The sequence below is a fragment of the Schistocerca americana genome, chromosome 4 (genome assembly GCF_021461395.2).
Source record: "Schistocerca americana isolate TAMUIC-IGC-003095 chromosome 4, iqSchAmer2.1, whole genome shotgun sequence".
NCBI classification, from domain to species: Eukaryota; Metazoa; Arthropoda; class Insecta; order Orthoptera; family Acrididae; genus Schistocerca; species Schistocerca americana.
The window spans coordinates 633,758,397-633,771,680 of NC_060122.1; the positions used below are offsets into that span (position 1 = coordinate 633,758,397).

At 37.8% G+C, this 13,284-nt stretch overlaps 1 protein-coding gene and 1 pseudogene across 1 annotated transcript in view; one reads left to right on the forward strand and one right to left on the reverse strand.

The window, feature by feature from the left end:
* Positions 1-1,865: 1,865 nt before the first annotated feature.
* Positions 1,866-13,284, reverse strand: part of LOC124613223 (cystatin-SA-like) — a 36,485-nt gene continuing 25,066 nt past the window's right edge. The window contains exons 3-5 of the mRNA XM_047141895.1: positions 12,438-12,542; positions 10,146-10,256; positions 1,866-2,071 (exon numbers count right to left, since the gene is read on the reverse strand). Of these exons, the coding sequence (XP_046997851.1) occupies positions 10,146-10,256; positions 12,438-12,542 (216 nt within the window). The 3' untranslated portion in view covers positions 1,866-2,071. The remainder of the gene's footprint in view (positions 2,072-10,145; positions 10,257-12,437; positions 12,543-13,284) is intronic.
* Positions 6,205-6,322, forward strand: LOC124614617 (annotated as a pseudogene).

A 13,284-nucleotide genomic window follows, 5' to 3' on the forward strand; every position in this document is an offset into this window, starting at 1 on the left:
GTCATCTGTTCCATATTCTTGGTGAATTTAGTGCTGTGCTACAAAGTGTTCAAATGTTGTAACTCCTGAAGCGTTTCATACCCATGTTGACTCACCACACATGTGTCATAAGTGTATCTGAAAAGCATGTGGGTATTAGTACCACTTTTTCCAGAGCCCTCTCCTCAAAATTTTCCATGAAAAATATGACACAATTTGTAACAGACACCATCTCTTTGTTTGTAAGTCACCATCAAAGAGACTGTAGATGTGAGAACCGATTCAAAGAGGTTAGTCGTTATGGGGCAGAACTTCCCCCTTATCAGCCTGCAGCCTGATGGACTCAGGCAGTGGTACTCTGGTGAAGAGGAGGATCACATCACAGTTCTCCATAAGGTTCTGATTCCAAAACAATTTTGTTACAAATAATTTTTTTTCAGCTGTCATCTGCAGGTGCCAAGATGGGGAGTAATAAGAGCACAATGGAGGTAAAATATAGCTGTCTAAATATCATGTTTCATAAATGGCTGCACCATGATAGACACTAGAGAGCATTCCACAAAGTATAATTATATCTTTGTTGTCCCTATTGGAGTAATATATGACAGATGTATATTCCTAGATTCCTCACATAATATTGGTTCTGGAAACTTTGTAAGTAGGCATCAGAACAAAATAGTACAGCATAACCTGACTAAATGAAGAGGTGTGTTGTAGGATCTATCCTGAGGCACTGAGAATTAAATTGGTAGAGGAATATGGGGTAAAAACTATAGAGGGAAACTAAGACTTAACTACAGTAAGCAGACTCAGTTGTAAGTAAGGTATAGTAGTTATACATATATAAAGAGAACTGCCCGTGATAAACTAATGTGGAGAGCTAGGGAGAAGTATAAAAGCTACAAAAAACGCCAACAATAATAAATGAAGGTTTGTCAGTATGAAGATTTATGTTAGATTCAAACACTGACATAATATTTTAACACTACTGAAAAGTTCAGAACTTGGATTGCATGTTCCAATATTTTATCAATAATATATAATGTAGGACAAAATCAGATATTTTTAGAGATCTCTCATCAGTGTTTGAGCACCTTTAAATCCAATGACACCTTAATAGCATTCTTTAGGATTTGCTCTGCATATCTTTTGGAAGTCATCAGTAAAGATCATTTCAAGTGTGTCAATTTTGGTTAGAAAACTCTGTGTAGCTAGTAATTGCTGATGGAGAATGTTTTGGCTCCAAATAATGTTTCTAACCACACCACATTGTGTATCAACATATCTCAGAACTCAACCGCCATGCAGGAAATTGTGTCTGCATTAGTTTCCTCATCAGATGTGACATGACTTTACTCTGCTTCACTATATGAAGCCTATTCACAATCCCTTTCAATAAAAGTGAGAACTGCCTGCACCAGTGTATCCAAACATTAACTTCCTTTGCCTGTATAGTTAACTACATATGAAGAATTCCAATTGATATGCTAGGAAGATATTTGGTCTACTTCAATCTCATAAACGATGGTTGACTTTGAACATCAAGTTCTGCACTACTATGCAAGTTCTTAGTTTTACTTCCTGCAACAATATGGTAAGTAAAATGTGCACTATCATCCTGTTCTCATACTCTTGCAAATGATTTCTAATGCAGAACAGGGCAAGTTTATATCTCCAGCTACATTTATGTACAAAATATGACAGTGCACACTGCATATTTTGAAGCAAGAAGACAGTTTTCAAAGAATATGCAGTATCAATGCTTGCTCACAGATTTGTTGGTGAAAGAGTTTTCAATCTTTATTTTGCAAACTAAAATTACATAAAAAATACTGAATGGAAGCAACAAGGATTTTTCATTTCATTAAAATATATATAAACACACATTTCAATCTAAAAGTTCCTTTATTCTTTCTTTTTCTATCCTTTACATGAATGTGTTAGAAACTGTTTTATATAATATGGAAAAACTTCAGATTTAAGTGCAGATTAGCCACATCATTCAAGTTGTCAAAAGATGTCCATTCTGGAAGTTATCAAAGCCAATGTTTTTAGAGTTATGAAGGATATTAGGTTGACTTCAGTACCATCCCTGGAAAATAAAAAAAAAGTTTTGCACAATTTTGCAAAGACAAAATTGCTTTGGACTTCTTAAACGCTAGGAAAAAGCGAAGAAGAATCTGTAATAAAATTATCCATCAATCACAAATAAATTTTTCGTTTCATTTGGGTACAAACAGGAGGCAATTGCTTTATACTTCTGTATTTTTTTCCTTAACTTACAACAATTTTAGCTTTGTCAGGCATAACTACTGCGCACAATGTGGTGGACCATTCTCTTCTATGGTAAATCAATGCATTACCAGTTCTTAGGAAAACTGTGCAATTTGATTAATCCATTTGGTTGACAGCAGAATAATTAAAATACTTGCAGTCAACCTATGCTTCACATTAAGGACCTTTTTTATGGAAACTGTTTATTACAATGTCTGCACAGTGGTCTGAATTGTGTCTCAAAGTGTAAGTCCATAAATATCTGGAAGAGCTACTTTTCATTCAGAGCAATGCATGGCCCTTATGGAGCTACAGGAAATGTATGATAAAACTGAACACATTTGAATAAAAAAATCTGACCAGATATGTGACTGGACAAGTCAGCAGGTCATTATTCCACGTGGGAAAAATATATCTAAAAACAAAGATGATGTGACTTACCAAACAAAAGTGCTGACACACAAACAAACACAAACACACACAAAACTCAAGCTTTGGCAACCAACGGTTGCTTCATCAGGAAAGAGGGAAGGAGAGGGAAAGATGAAAGGATGAGAGGTTGGGCCAAAGCCTTCTTCAGAAATGAAAGAAAAGCACACACATTCACACAAGAAGGTACACCACATGCACACTTGACCACAATCTCTGGCCACTCTATCTGGACAGCAACTGTTGTGTTGAACAAAAGCAGCACTCAGAATGAGGTAGAAGAGTAAAGTGGAGGGAAGAGAGGGGCACTGCCTGGTGGAGAGTGGAGCCTACTGTAGAAGGTGGCAGAACAAGGATGCCAGGAGCAACGTCAGAAGGCTGTGGGTGATGGGGAGGGGGGGGGGGGACAGGTAGCAGGAAAGGAGAGGAGCAGAGAAGGGAAAAGACTGGTAGGTGCCTAAGCAGAGAACAAGCACAATGAGAGTGAGAGAACGTAAATTGGGAAAAGGTCATAGAAGAGAGGGGGCAAAAGCAGTTAGGTAGAGGGTGTGGGGACAGTAGGTTGTCGTAGGTTGAGGCTGGGATATTTTCAGGAGCAGAGAATGTGTTGCAAGGATAACTCCCATCTGTGCAGTTCAGAAAAGCCAGTGGTGGAGGGGAGGATCCAATTGGACTGGGTCGTGAAGTACCCATTAAAATCAAGAATGTTGTCCCACAGGGTCATCTACTTTGCTCCTAGCCACAGTTTGGCAGTACCCATTCAGCCTGGTAGACAGATGGTTGGTAGTCAGCAGCCATGTCATATACAGCTCTGCTGCAGTCATTGCACAACTTTTTATATTGATATGACAGTCAGCTGTCTATGAAGATGAATGGCCACCACCAAACTGTGACTACAGGCAAAGTGGACTGGGTTCTCCTCTCCAACAGCAGCTTCTTTGAACTGTGCAAATGGGAGTTATTCTTACAATACATTCTCCATTCACTCGGCCTCACCCTATGACAACCTACTGTCCCCACACCCACCATCCACAGCTTCTGCCCACTCTGTGCTATAGCCTCCTCACAATTCACATTCTCTCACCCTCACTCTCTGCCAATGCACCCGCCAGTCTTTTCTCCTCTCTGCTCCTCTCCTTTTCTGTTGCCATTTCCCCCTGCTCTACAGCCTTCCAACAGTATTCCTGGTAACCTTGTCATGCCACCTTCTACAGAAGTCCCTGCACACTCCACCAGATAGCGCTCTTCTATACTCCACCCATACTCTTGCTGTCGCTCTCCATGGACATATAACTCTAGTGCCATTGCAGAGACAGATGCCAGGTTGATCTATTGGAAGGATTCTACAGAAGAGTAATTCAATAAGTAAGATGTTGCTCACAACAAATTCTTGGGTTCTGTTCATTCACCTGTAACTTATCAAGTCGGATTAACAATCCAGAATAACTTCAAAGAAGAGCTGTACAATTCATCAAAGGTTTGTTTCATCAATGTAAGAATCTTACCGAAAGCTTTAATAATTGTAATTAGGGACATTTCAAGAAAGGCATTATGCATTGTGGAGAGCAGTACAAAATTCTGAGTGGCCCCCACATTCCAAAATGAGTCAAGAAACATACTATATATATTTACATATATCAGGTAATGGCCATACCCCAACATTAGAGAAATTTTGCCCCATAGAGAAGAGTGCAGTTCGTGACATAAGTTCATGGTTTGTAGAAAATAAACGAACACTAAATCACAGTGAGACTCAGTTTTTACAGTTTCTAACATACATTTCAACAAAACCTGATGTTTTAATTTAACAGAATGGGCATATGATTACTGAAACTGAACAGTCAAATTTCTAGGTGTTCAGATAGATAGTAAGCTGTTGTGTAAAGCCCACATTCAGGATCTTGTTCAGACTTAATGCTGCCATTTTTACTATTCAAATGGTATCTCAAGTGGGTGATGGTTTGACATGAAAATTAGTCTACTTTGCTTATTTTCATTCGCTTATATCATATGGTATTATATTTTGGGGTAACTCTTCCCATTCTAAAAGGATATTTATGACTCAGAAATGGGTGGTTCAGGCAATAAGTGCTCTTGTCCAGAAAGTTGTGCAGTATACTGCTGCATCCATAGAATTCAAAAATCTTAGTAGTAATCCACGTGCTTCCAAATTAAAACTGAAGAGTTTCCTAATGGGTCACTCCTTCTATTCTGTCAAGGAGTTCCTTGAAAAATTATGCTGATTCTTGTTGTATTGTTGATTGCATTTACTTAAACTTATGGCTTGACTGTTTTGGGGTTCATAAACATTTTATTTTTCTGTTATTACTTTTATGTTGTAATTTCATGTACCGACATGTTCCATGACCTTGGAGATTTGCTCCTCAATTTGGTCCAATGGAACTTGATGAGTAAATAAAAACATAAATAATAAAAAGTATTGACAGTCTCTCTCACCAAGTACTACCAGCAAAAGGAATAGGAAGGGTAGACAATGACACTGGTACACGCTGTGTGGAGGTCTTACATGGAAAACACACAATAGGTTTACAAAGGGAACATTTTTCTCTCACAGGTCTGATACACAGTGATGACTGAACACCTGAAGCTATCACTCTTTCAGAATAGTTTTTACCTTTTACCACAACTGCAGCCTATGAACTTTTAAAAATGTTACCGATAATGGTGCCACTAAAGCGGAGTTACTAAATACAGTTTTCTGTAATTCCTTCACGAAAGAAGATGAAGTAAATATTCCAGAATTCAAAACCAGAACAGCAGTTAGCATGTGTGACATAAAAATAGATAACTTAGGTGTTGCGAAACAACTCAAATCACTTAAGAAAGGCAGTCTTCCGGTCCAGATGGAATACCAATCAGGTTCCTTTCAGAGTATACAGACACAATAGCGCCTTTCTTAACAATCATATACAACCACTCATTTGACAAAAGGTCTGTTCCTAAAGACTGGAAAGTAGCACAGGTCATGCCAATATTCAACAAAGGAAATAGTAGTAACCCACTGAATTACAGACCCATATCACTGACCTCAATTTGCAGTACGATTTTGGAGCAATACTGTACTCAAACATTATGAATCACCTATTCTATGACTTATTGATACATAACCAACACGGATTCAGAAAATATCATTCTTGTGCAACACAGCTAGCTCTTTATTCCCATGAAGTAATTAGTGCTGTTGACAAGGAATCTCAGATCAATTGCATATTCCTAGATTTCCAGAAGTCATTGATACCATTCCTCACAAGCGATTATTAATCAAATTGCATGCATATGGAGTATTGTCTCAGTTGTGTGACTGGATTCATGATTTCCTCTCAGAGAGGTCACAATTCATAGTGATAGACAGTAAATCATCAAGTAGAACAGAAGTGATATCTAGTGTTCCGCAAGGTAGTGTCATAGGCCCTCTGCTGTTCCTGATTTACATAAATGACCTAGGTGATAATCTGGCCACAGCGCTTCTGCAAACAATCTATTGTTTGCAGAAGCGCTGTGGCCAACAGCCTTGCCGTAGTGGTAACACCGGTTCCAGTCAGATCACCGAAGTTAAGCACTGTCGGGCTGGGGTAGCCCTTGGATGGGTGACCATCCAGTCTGCTGAGTGCTGTTGGCAAGCGGGGTGCACTAAGCCCTTGTGAGGTAAACTGAGGAGCTTTGATTGAGAGGTAGCGGCTCCGGTCTCAGAAACTGACATACAACCAGGAGAGCGGTGTGCTGACCACATGCCCCTCCATATCTGCATCCAGTGATGCCTGTGGGCTGAGGATGACACAGCGGCTGGTCGGTATCATCAGGCCTTCATGGCCTGTTCGGGAGGAGTTTAGTTTTTTTATATACTCTTGTAGAGTTTGCAGTTGGAACAAGTCAAGTGGCCACAATATTTTGGCTGACCAGCTGGCCGTCATCATCATGCGAGATGTTGCAGTTGCTGATTCAATCACTGGCTTTCGTAATCTGACAGTTACACAACAAATAATGCACCATGTATTTCAGGTGACAATGAAAGGAAGCACAGTAAGCACTCTTTACTATTTTCTTACAGTTTTTCTTAATTCAAGATGGTGACAGGTGAATGTCTTCATGCAGTAACCCATAGCAGCATAGTCCAAATAACAAATTGCGGTACCAGTACTGAGCAATGTGATCCAGTGGTTACTACATTATCTTCACATTCAGAAGGATGGAAGTTCAACTCACAGTATCATACAACTTTAAGTTTTTTGTTGATTTCCCAAATTTCTTTTAGGCAAATATTAAGACGATTTCTTTGTAAAATACATGTCCAGTTTCCTTCCACAATTCGTGCTTGCGCTCCATCTCTAATGACCTTGCCATTGTTGGTTCATTAAATCTTACATTTTTTCTTCATAAATCTTCCCATCACTTATGTTATGAAGAATTATGTATGTAAATTAGCCAAATTCTAAGTTTGGAATATTCAATTAAAAAATAAGGAATTTGGAAAATACCAACTCTAATGTACCCCCCCCCCCCCCCCTCCATAGACTCTTTGAGCAAAGTTTATGCTGTCACACTGAGACTGCTATGGAAAGCCTGAGGACACAATTCTTAACTTCAAGCATGACTTGGCATTGTTAAAAATGGAAGGTAAAAGTAGATCTGTGTTGTTGGGATACACTGCCAGATTTTTTCATAAAGTCCATAAGGTACATAGATCAGTAGGATTTTCAAGCAGCACATTTCATTCCTTAATTCCCACAAGGAGTGTAATTGATTACCAAAAATATTTGTGTATTTGCATGAGACTGTAACTAGTAAACAAGAAATTATTCAGCAAGAAATTGTTGAGTGCAGATGTTTACTGTGTGAAAAGTAACTAATTGGACAATTCTGTAATCCTAGTTGTTTATGTTTTTGGGTTCCAAGCTTGTGAGTGTCTTCATGGACACTCGTCAGTAGTTACCTGATGTTGACACAACACAATGACTACCATCTAGTAATAAATGATTCTCAGTGGAAAAAATTACAGTCATTTTGTTTATAACCCTTAAACAAAAAAATTTTTCTACTTAGAAGCTACACAAGAATCCATTATCACATTGTAAATCAGATACTCAGTTATTTACCAAACAAATTAACAAGAAATTTTAAACTAAAGGAAAACACTGGTGCTTGCTCCTAAGTTGATATGGGATGACAGATTCAGCGAGCTTGGTAGTCACAGGAATCTAGAATATCTGCTATGAGAAACAAAAGCAGATGGGTAAATTTAAGCAATTCTACTGCTAAACTGGTGGCAGTGAAGACACAAATGAGTTGTTTTAGTGACTGTAACTAACCAGGGCACATCATTATATCAGTTTGGCTTGACATCAGACCCACTGCACAGAACCAAGACAACCTGCAGCAGTGATTTGTATCTTATCAGCTAAACAAAACAAGGGCGGCCCACATTTTTATGTTGTTTTCAGGTGTGAAGCAATGCAGCTACACATTTTTGATCATTTTATCTCCATTCATTTTTTGTATCATCATTTAGCAATAGGTAAAAGAAAGAATGTGTTTAATGTTAATGTATGTCCAACAAGAATACAAATTTTTGAAACTGTGTAATAACAATAACAATGAGTGTGTTTACTGCACACTATTAATTGGAGAATTTTTGGTTGCAAATAAAACAAATGGTGATAATAAGACCAAATGAAAACAGCTAAATATAGAAGTACTACTAATAGCACTGCTTCATAAAACATTAGAATTTGTTTGAAGTCGAAATGGGAGTAAGAGGAACTGGATTGTGAGTGTGATGCTAAAGATTTTCCATATACATTGATGTGCTGTATGAGGAAGGAACACTGTTGAACCACATAATTCAGTTTTGAAAAGGTATCAAATACTATTGAAAAGAAGTTGACAGCAATTTTTAACGTATTTCAAAAGACTGATATTTCATGCTGCAATGTTTCTAAAATGATTTGAGTTTGTTGATATCTTTGCCAGTGACATCTGCCCCAGTTGAGGGAGTTTTTTTTTTTTTAATTATGGCGAGCTTTGGTCTGCAGAAAGGAGTAAACTTTCAGTATCTACTGTCAAACATCTGCTAAATGATAAAACTAATTCAAAACTTTTTTGTTCTGAATGTTGTGGTGTAATTAAAACAAACAAACCATTTTAAAAAAGTCATGTCTAGTGAAAAATACAACTCAATACAAAGTTAATGTTTCAATAAACTGTTAGGACTTTAAAGTAATTTCAAAACTGTTCTGTATTGGATCAAAAAAAGTATGGTAATATGCCCTGGGTTGGACCCAAAGAAATATGGTAAGCCTGTCTCTGTAAGACCTAACTTGCTGTACTGTGAATGCATTTCTTGTGTTCATAGAGAAATCATGACAGCACTAGTAAGGTTTGTAATAAAATGCTAATAAATTGCCTGCTGCATGATTGGTTCAAGACCATAAATCTGACAGGGTATTAAGACACACCACTGTAAATGCTTTATTAATGTTGTCTTACTTTTATATTCAGTCTATATTATTCCTCCTTGAAGGAGAGCCTTCAGGGGTGTGGAACAGGTGAAACTGCACATTGGCTGCAGTAGCTAATGTGGGCTATTTACTTACAGTATACTCATACCAACAACTAATTGAGACAACAAAAAGTTATTATTCTTCCTTGAACAGTATACGGCTGCAATTTGTATCTAGGAGTTAATACTAAACATTGAACAATACTATTACTGACAAAGTGAAAAAATGTTTAATATGAACATTAGTGTAAATGAAATTCGCACTCTCAACCTATTATAGGGTCATAACATTCTGATAAATTGTATAATATTTTTTGAGAACAGGAGTGCAAGAGGCCTCTAATTACAGTGCATTTGCTTCTATACTTTTCTAAATGGGTATTTCCATAACATATTCCAACTTTTTATTAAATTAACCTTGAATCATCAACTGACTAGAGAGGTTACACAAGGAAGAGAGGGTAGGGAGGGAGGGAGGGTGTGGCTACCAAGTCAGCACAAGAATTTAGTGCTTTAGTTGAAATAGTGACATAATTAGAGGAGTTAATTGTTTACAGTGACCTAAATATTTTGGTTTCAATGGCCCATTTTTCCCTCCTTGTTTTAGCTACTGTCAGGAAGAATTAATTGAATTTCACAGCAGTGATCTGAGTCTATCATCAAGCATCCCATAGCTACTACCCTCTGAGAGTTCACTACCATTTGCCTGACCGAGTTCACTAATTTCATGCTTGGCCAAGAAGCCAATAGTATTTGTATGTGAAAAGTCCAGAATGGTGGATAAAATTTTATACCTATCTATGAAGCAGGACTTATGACATAATACAATTACTGTTAGTTTTTACTTTCCTGTGCAACAGATGAAAGGAGAAAAAATGCTCCTTCTTTCAAACCATTTAATATCTGGACTGGAAGTAAATATTTTGCAAAGAAGTCCAAAACTCACCTATGATTTCTTCTTCTGGCTTTCTGACTTTGGGACACAATTTATGTTTGAAGCCTCAAGTATATTTTCCCATTGCACTTCCAAGACTTGCACACTGCAGATCTGGTTGTTCTAAAACATCAAGTACAGGAAATGAAAAATTGCTGTTATTATCAGTATACATGTAATTAGAAAGTTACTTCAAATCAGACTTGCATGTATCACAAAAACTTTACAGCTCCTTATTAACAAATGTGTGAGTGCTCGCTGCATTTATTCTGTAACAAATTATATGTTATTACTTGAACCAGTAATTAACTGCTTCAGTTGATTACATTAAATTGTAATAATTTTGACCAAGATCAGGGGTACAGAGTTAGAATATGGAACAGCTTCTGGACACTGAGCAAAATCAAAGGTGGATGCACACTGTTTGTAGGGAGGCAGGATCTGCAGTTCCAAATGTGGAGTCTCCTCATGCTACCCGACACCGCTTAGTTGCACAGCAGACTGGAACTGTCAGATGCTGCTCAACTTGCCTGCCCACAGATGTCTTACTTAAGTCATCTTCTGAATTGCTCCAAACTGTCCCACCTTGAGTAACACCATTCCACACTCAGCAGACAGTAGTTTCATTACTGAAGACAGTGGCTGAGACAGTTGTTGAAAACTCTAGAAATTTATTTGAAATTATACAGCTACAATACAGAGATTAAGTCCTACAGCCAAGAAAGTCTCAGAGGACAACAATTAGTGTTTTCTACCAAGTCCAGTATTTTATCACATAATTTCAATAAAATTTGATTGCATTCAAATCATACAACATAAACGAAGTTTGACTACCCTGAATTTCATGGATTTCAGTCAGTTTGCATACTTTACTCAGTACAGTTGCTGTTATAGCAGAAATGATGAATTTTCCATTCTTTATAGCAAAAATATTGCCGAAAGAATAATACTGTCTGAGTCAAAACATCAAAAAAGGAAAACAGGGATGAATTCCACACCACTGCAAAAAAATGATGTCGTTCTTGACTGAAGCACTGAAAGCTTCATAAGAATATCTGTGGACAATGCTTTTCTCTACAGTGGGGTTGCAATATAAGAAGACTGTTGCAAAATGCAGGAATACCTGCAGAGGATCAACAGTTCATGATGTCGTTAGGAGCTCTCACTTCCTCTCAAAAACAAATCCCCACTTTCATACACCACTTTAAAGTTAGCGATGAACTATTTCTCAGTGGAAAGACTGTCTTGTGAACTGCTGTCCATTTCTATCACCTTAAACCATAACACAAGATCTGCTTCATAACATGGAGAAATGCATAAAAGCAATAACAATGTCCTGTGGCAGCATACATTTTTGCCTTTACGCAAAGTACTGACAGTTATACAGTACCATATTTTAACCACAATTTATATATGAAACCTGGACTCATTTTGAGTCAGAATAGCAGAGGCATTTTGACTGGCATAAAGCACAGACTATTCTCCACTAAGTGCAGCCAGAGACCTAAAAGGATTATTACTACTTTCGGTGGCGCATCATTAGTTGGGAGGCAGGAAGATCTTGTTTGTGTAGGACTGACTTTTACTATATGTTGACTTTAGAATCCGGTAATGTTAATAGTATTATTACACAGCTGGCTCAAAGGGCTGCCCAGAGTCAACACCAGCTCATGGCCAGCAACAAATTGTAGTTTATACCAACCCAGGGGTAAAAATAACTGCAATGCAGCACTGTACCTTCCCATGAGGCAATGTGGAGAACTGTTTCATCTGGACAATATGCTGCTGTCGCAACATGGGGAGTTTGGTTTCCAGATAACTATATTAAATTTATAAGCAGGAGATTAGCGGTCGGTAGCTATGAATTTGGAAGCCCTAGCCATGATCCACCTTTTCTTGTTAGTATTGGACCATTATTCCTCGTAACCCAAAATCTGCTAACATCTCCCTGTTCAAACTGCACTAGTGTCTTCAAACAGTGTATTTTATGGCCACTCACTGCAAAGCAACATTTCAGTCCGCCACAATCCAGACTTGTTCCTACACTCACTCATGTGATAATATTGTGATTCCTACGTTAACAGTGTGACAGCGGGCTTGTCAAGTGTGCGCTACTATATTCTGAATTCAGTATCAGTGTTTTTACTCAACTAAATATAGCTGTATAGTGTCCATATCACTCTCTTGTACACTCATGTCAGTGACTTCTGTTCTAGAATACTCATGCAAAGAGATTAGCCCTGTCACTGACTACTTCAGAATAGTCGCATGTAAATGAATAACATCTGTTTAGAGAGAGCTTACCGAGTTCTGCTGGACTATACATTCTGTGGTGGCAACATCATTTCCTTTGGTACAGTTGCTCTCCCCAATTTCTAGTTCCAAATAGTATATTGTTCCTGAAACAATCTGGAAATAAATGTTATGTTTAGTTACATGTGCATTGCTGTGAAATACCTGACATTTTGACACGGTAGTCAGCAGTTTATGATTGTAATGAGAGATGTCTAGAGCTTGTTAATGACACTGGTGTCACTTATGAAAACAGTTGATATCCAAAACTTAACTTGTTGCTGTTCTGATTAAATATGTTTCTTGGTATGTAAGAGTGAATAAAGAAGTACAAACACATTTGCATATATTGCAAACTTACTTTTACACTTATGGAAAAGGACTATACACATCACATATTGCACATACAGAAGATGGAAGAAAAATACTTTTAAAAATTCTGAGCTTTAGAGCTATAAGCCACCTAACAGTGACTTCACAATGTACCAGCTCAAGCTCAGTCTTCCTGGGTTGTTGTCAATGCATGATCTTTACTGATGTACCTGTTTTTGCTCCTATACTCCTTATTGGTGCTATGACAAAATAATTTAATTGGATAGATAAAAAAATCTACTCACCAAGTTGTGGCAGAACACACATAATAGAAGACTGTAACTAGGCAAGCTTTCAAAGACAGTGGCTCCTTCTTCAGTCAGAAAGGTTGAAGGGGAAGGAAGAAGCATGAAGGAAAAAGACTGGAGAGATCTAAGAAAAGGGGTAGATTACGGGAAAGTCACCCAGAACCACAGGTCAGGGTGACTTACCACACGGGATGACAAGGAAAGACTCCTTTTATGAATCCAATTACGTTATTTCATCA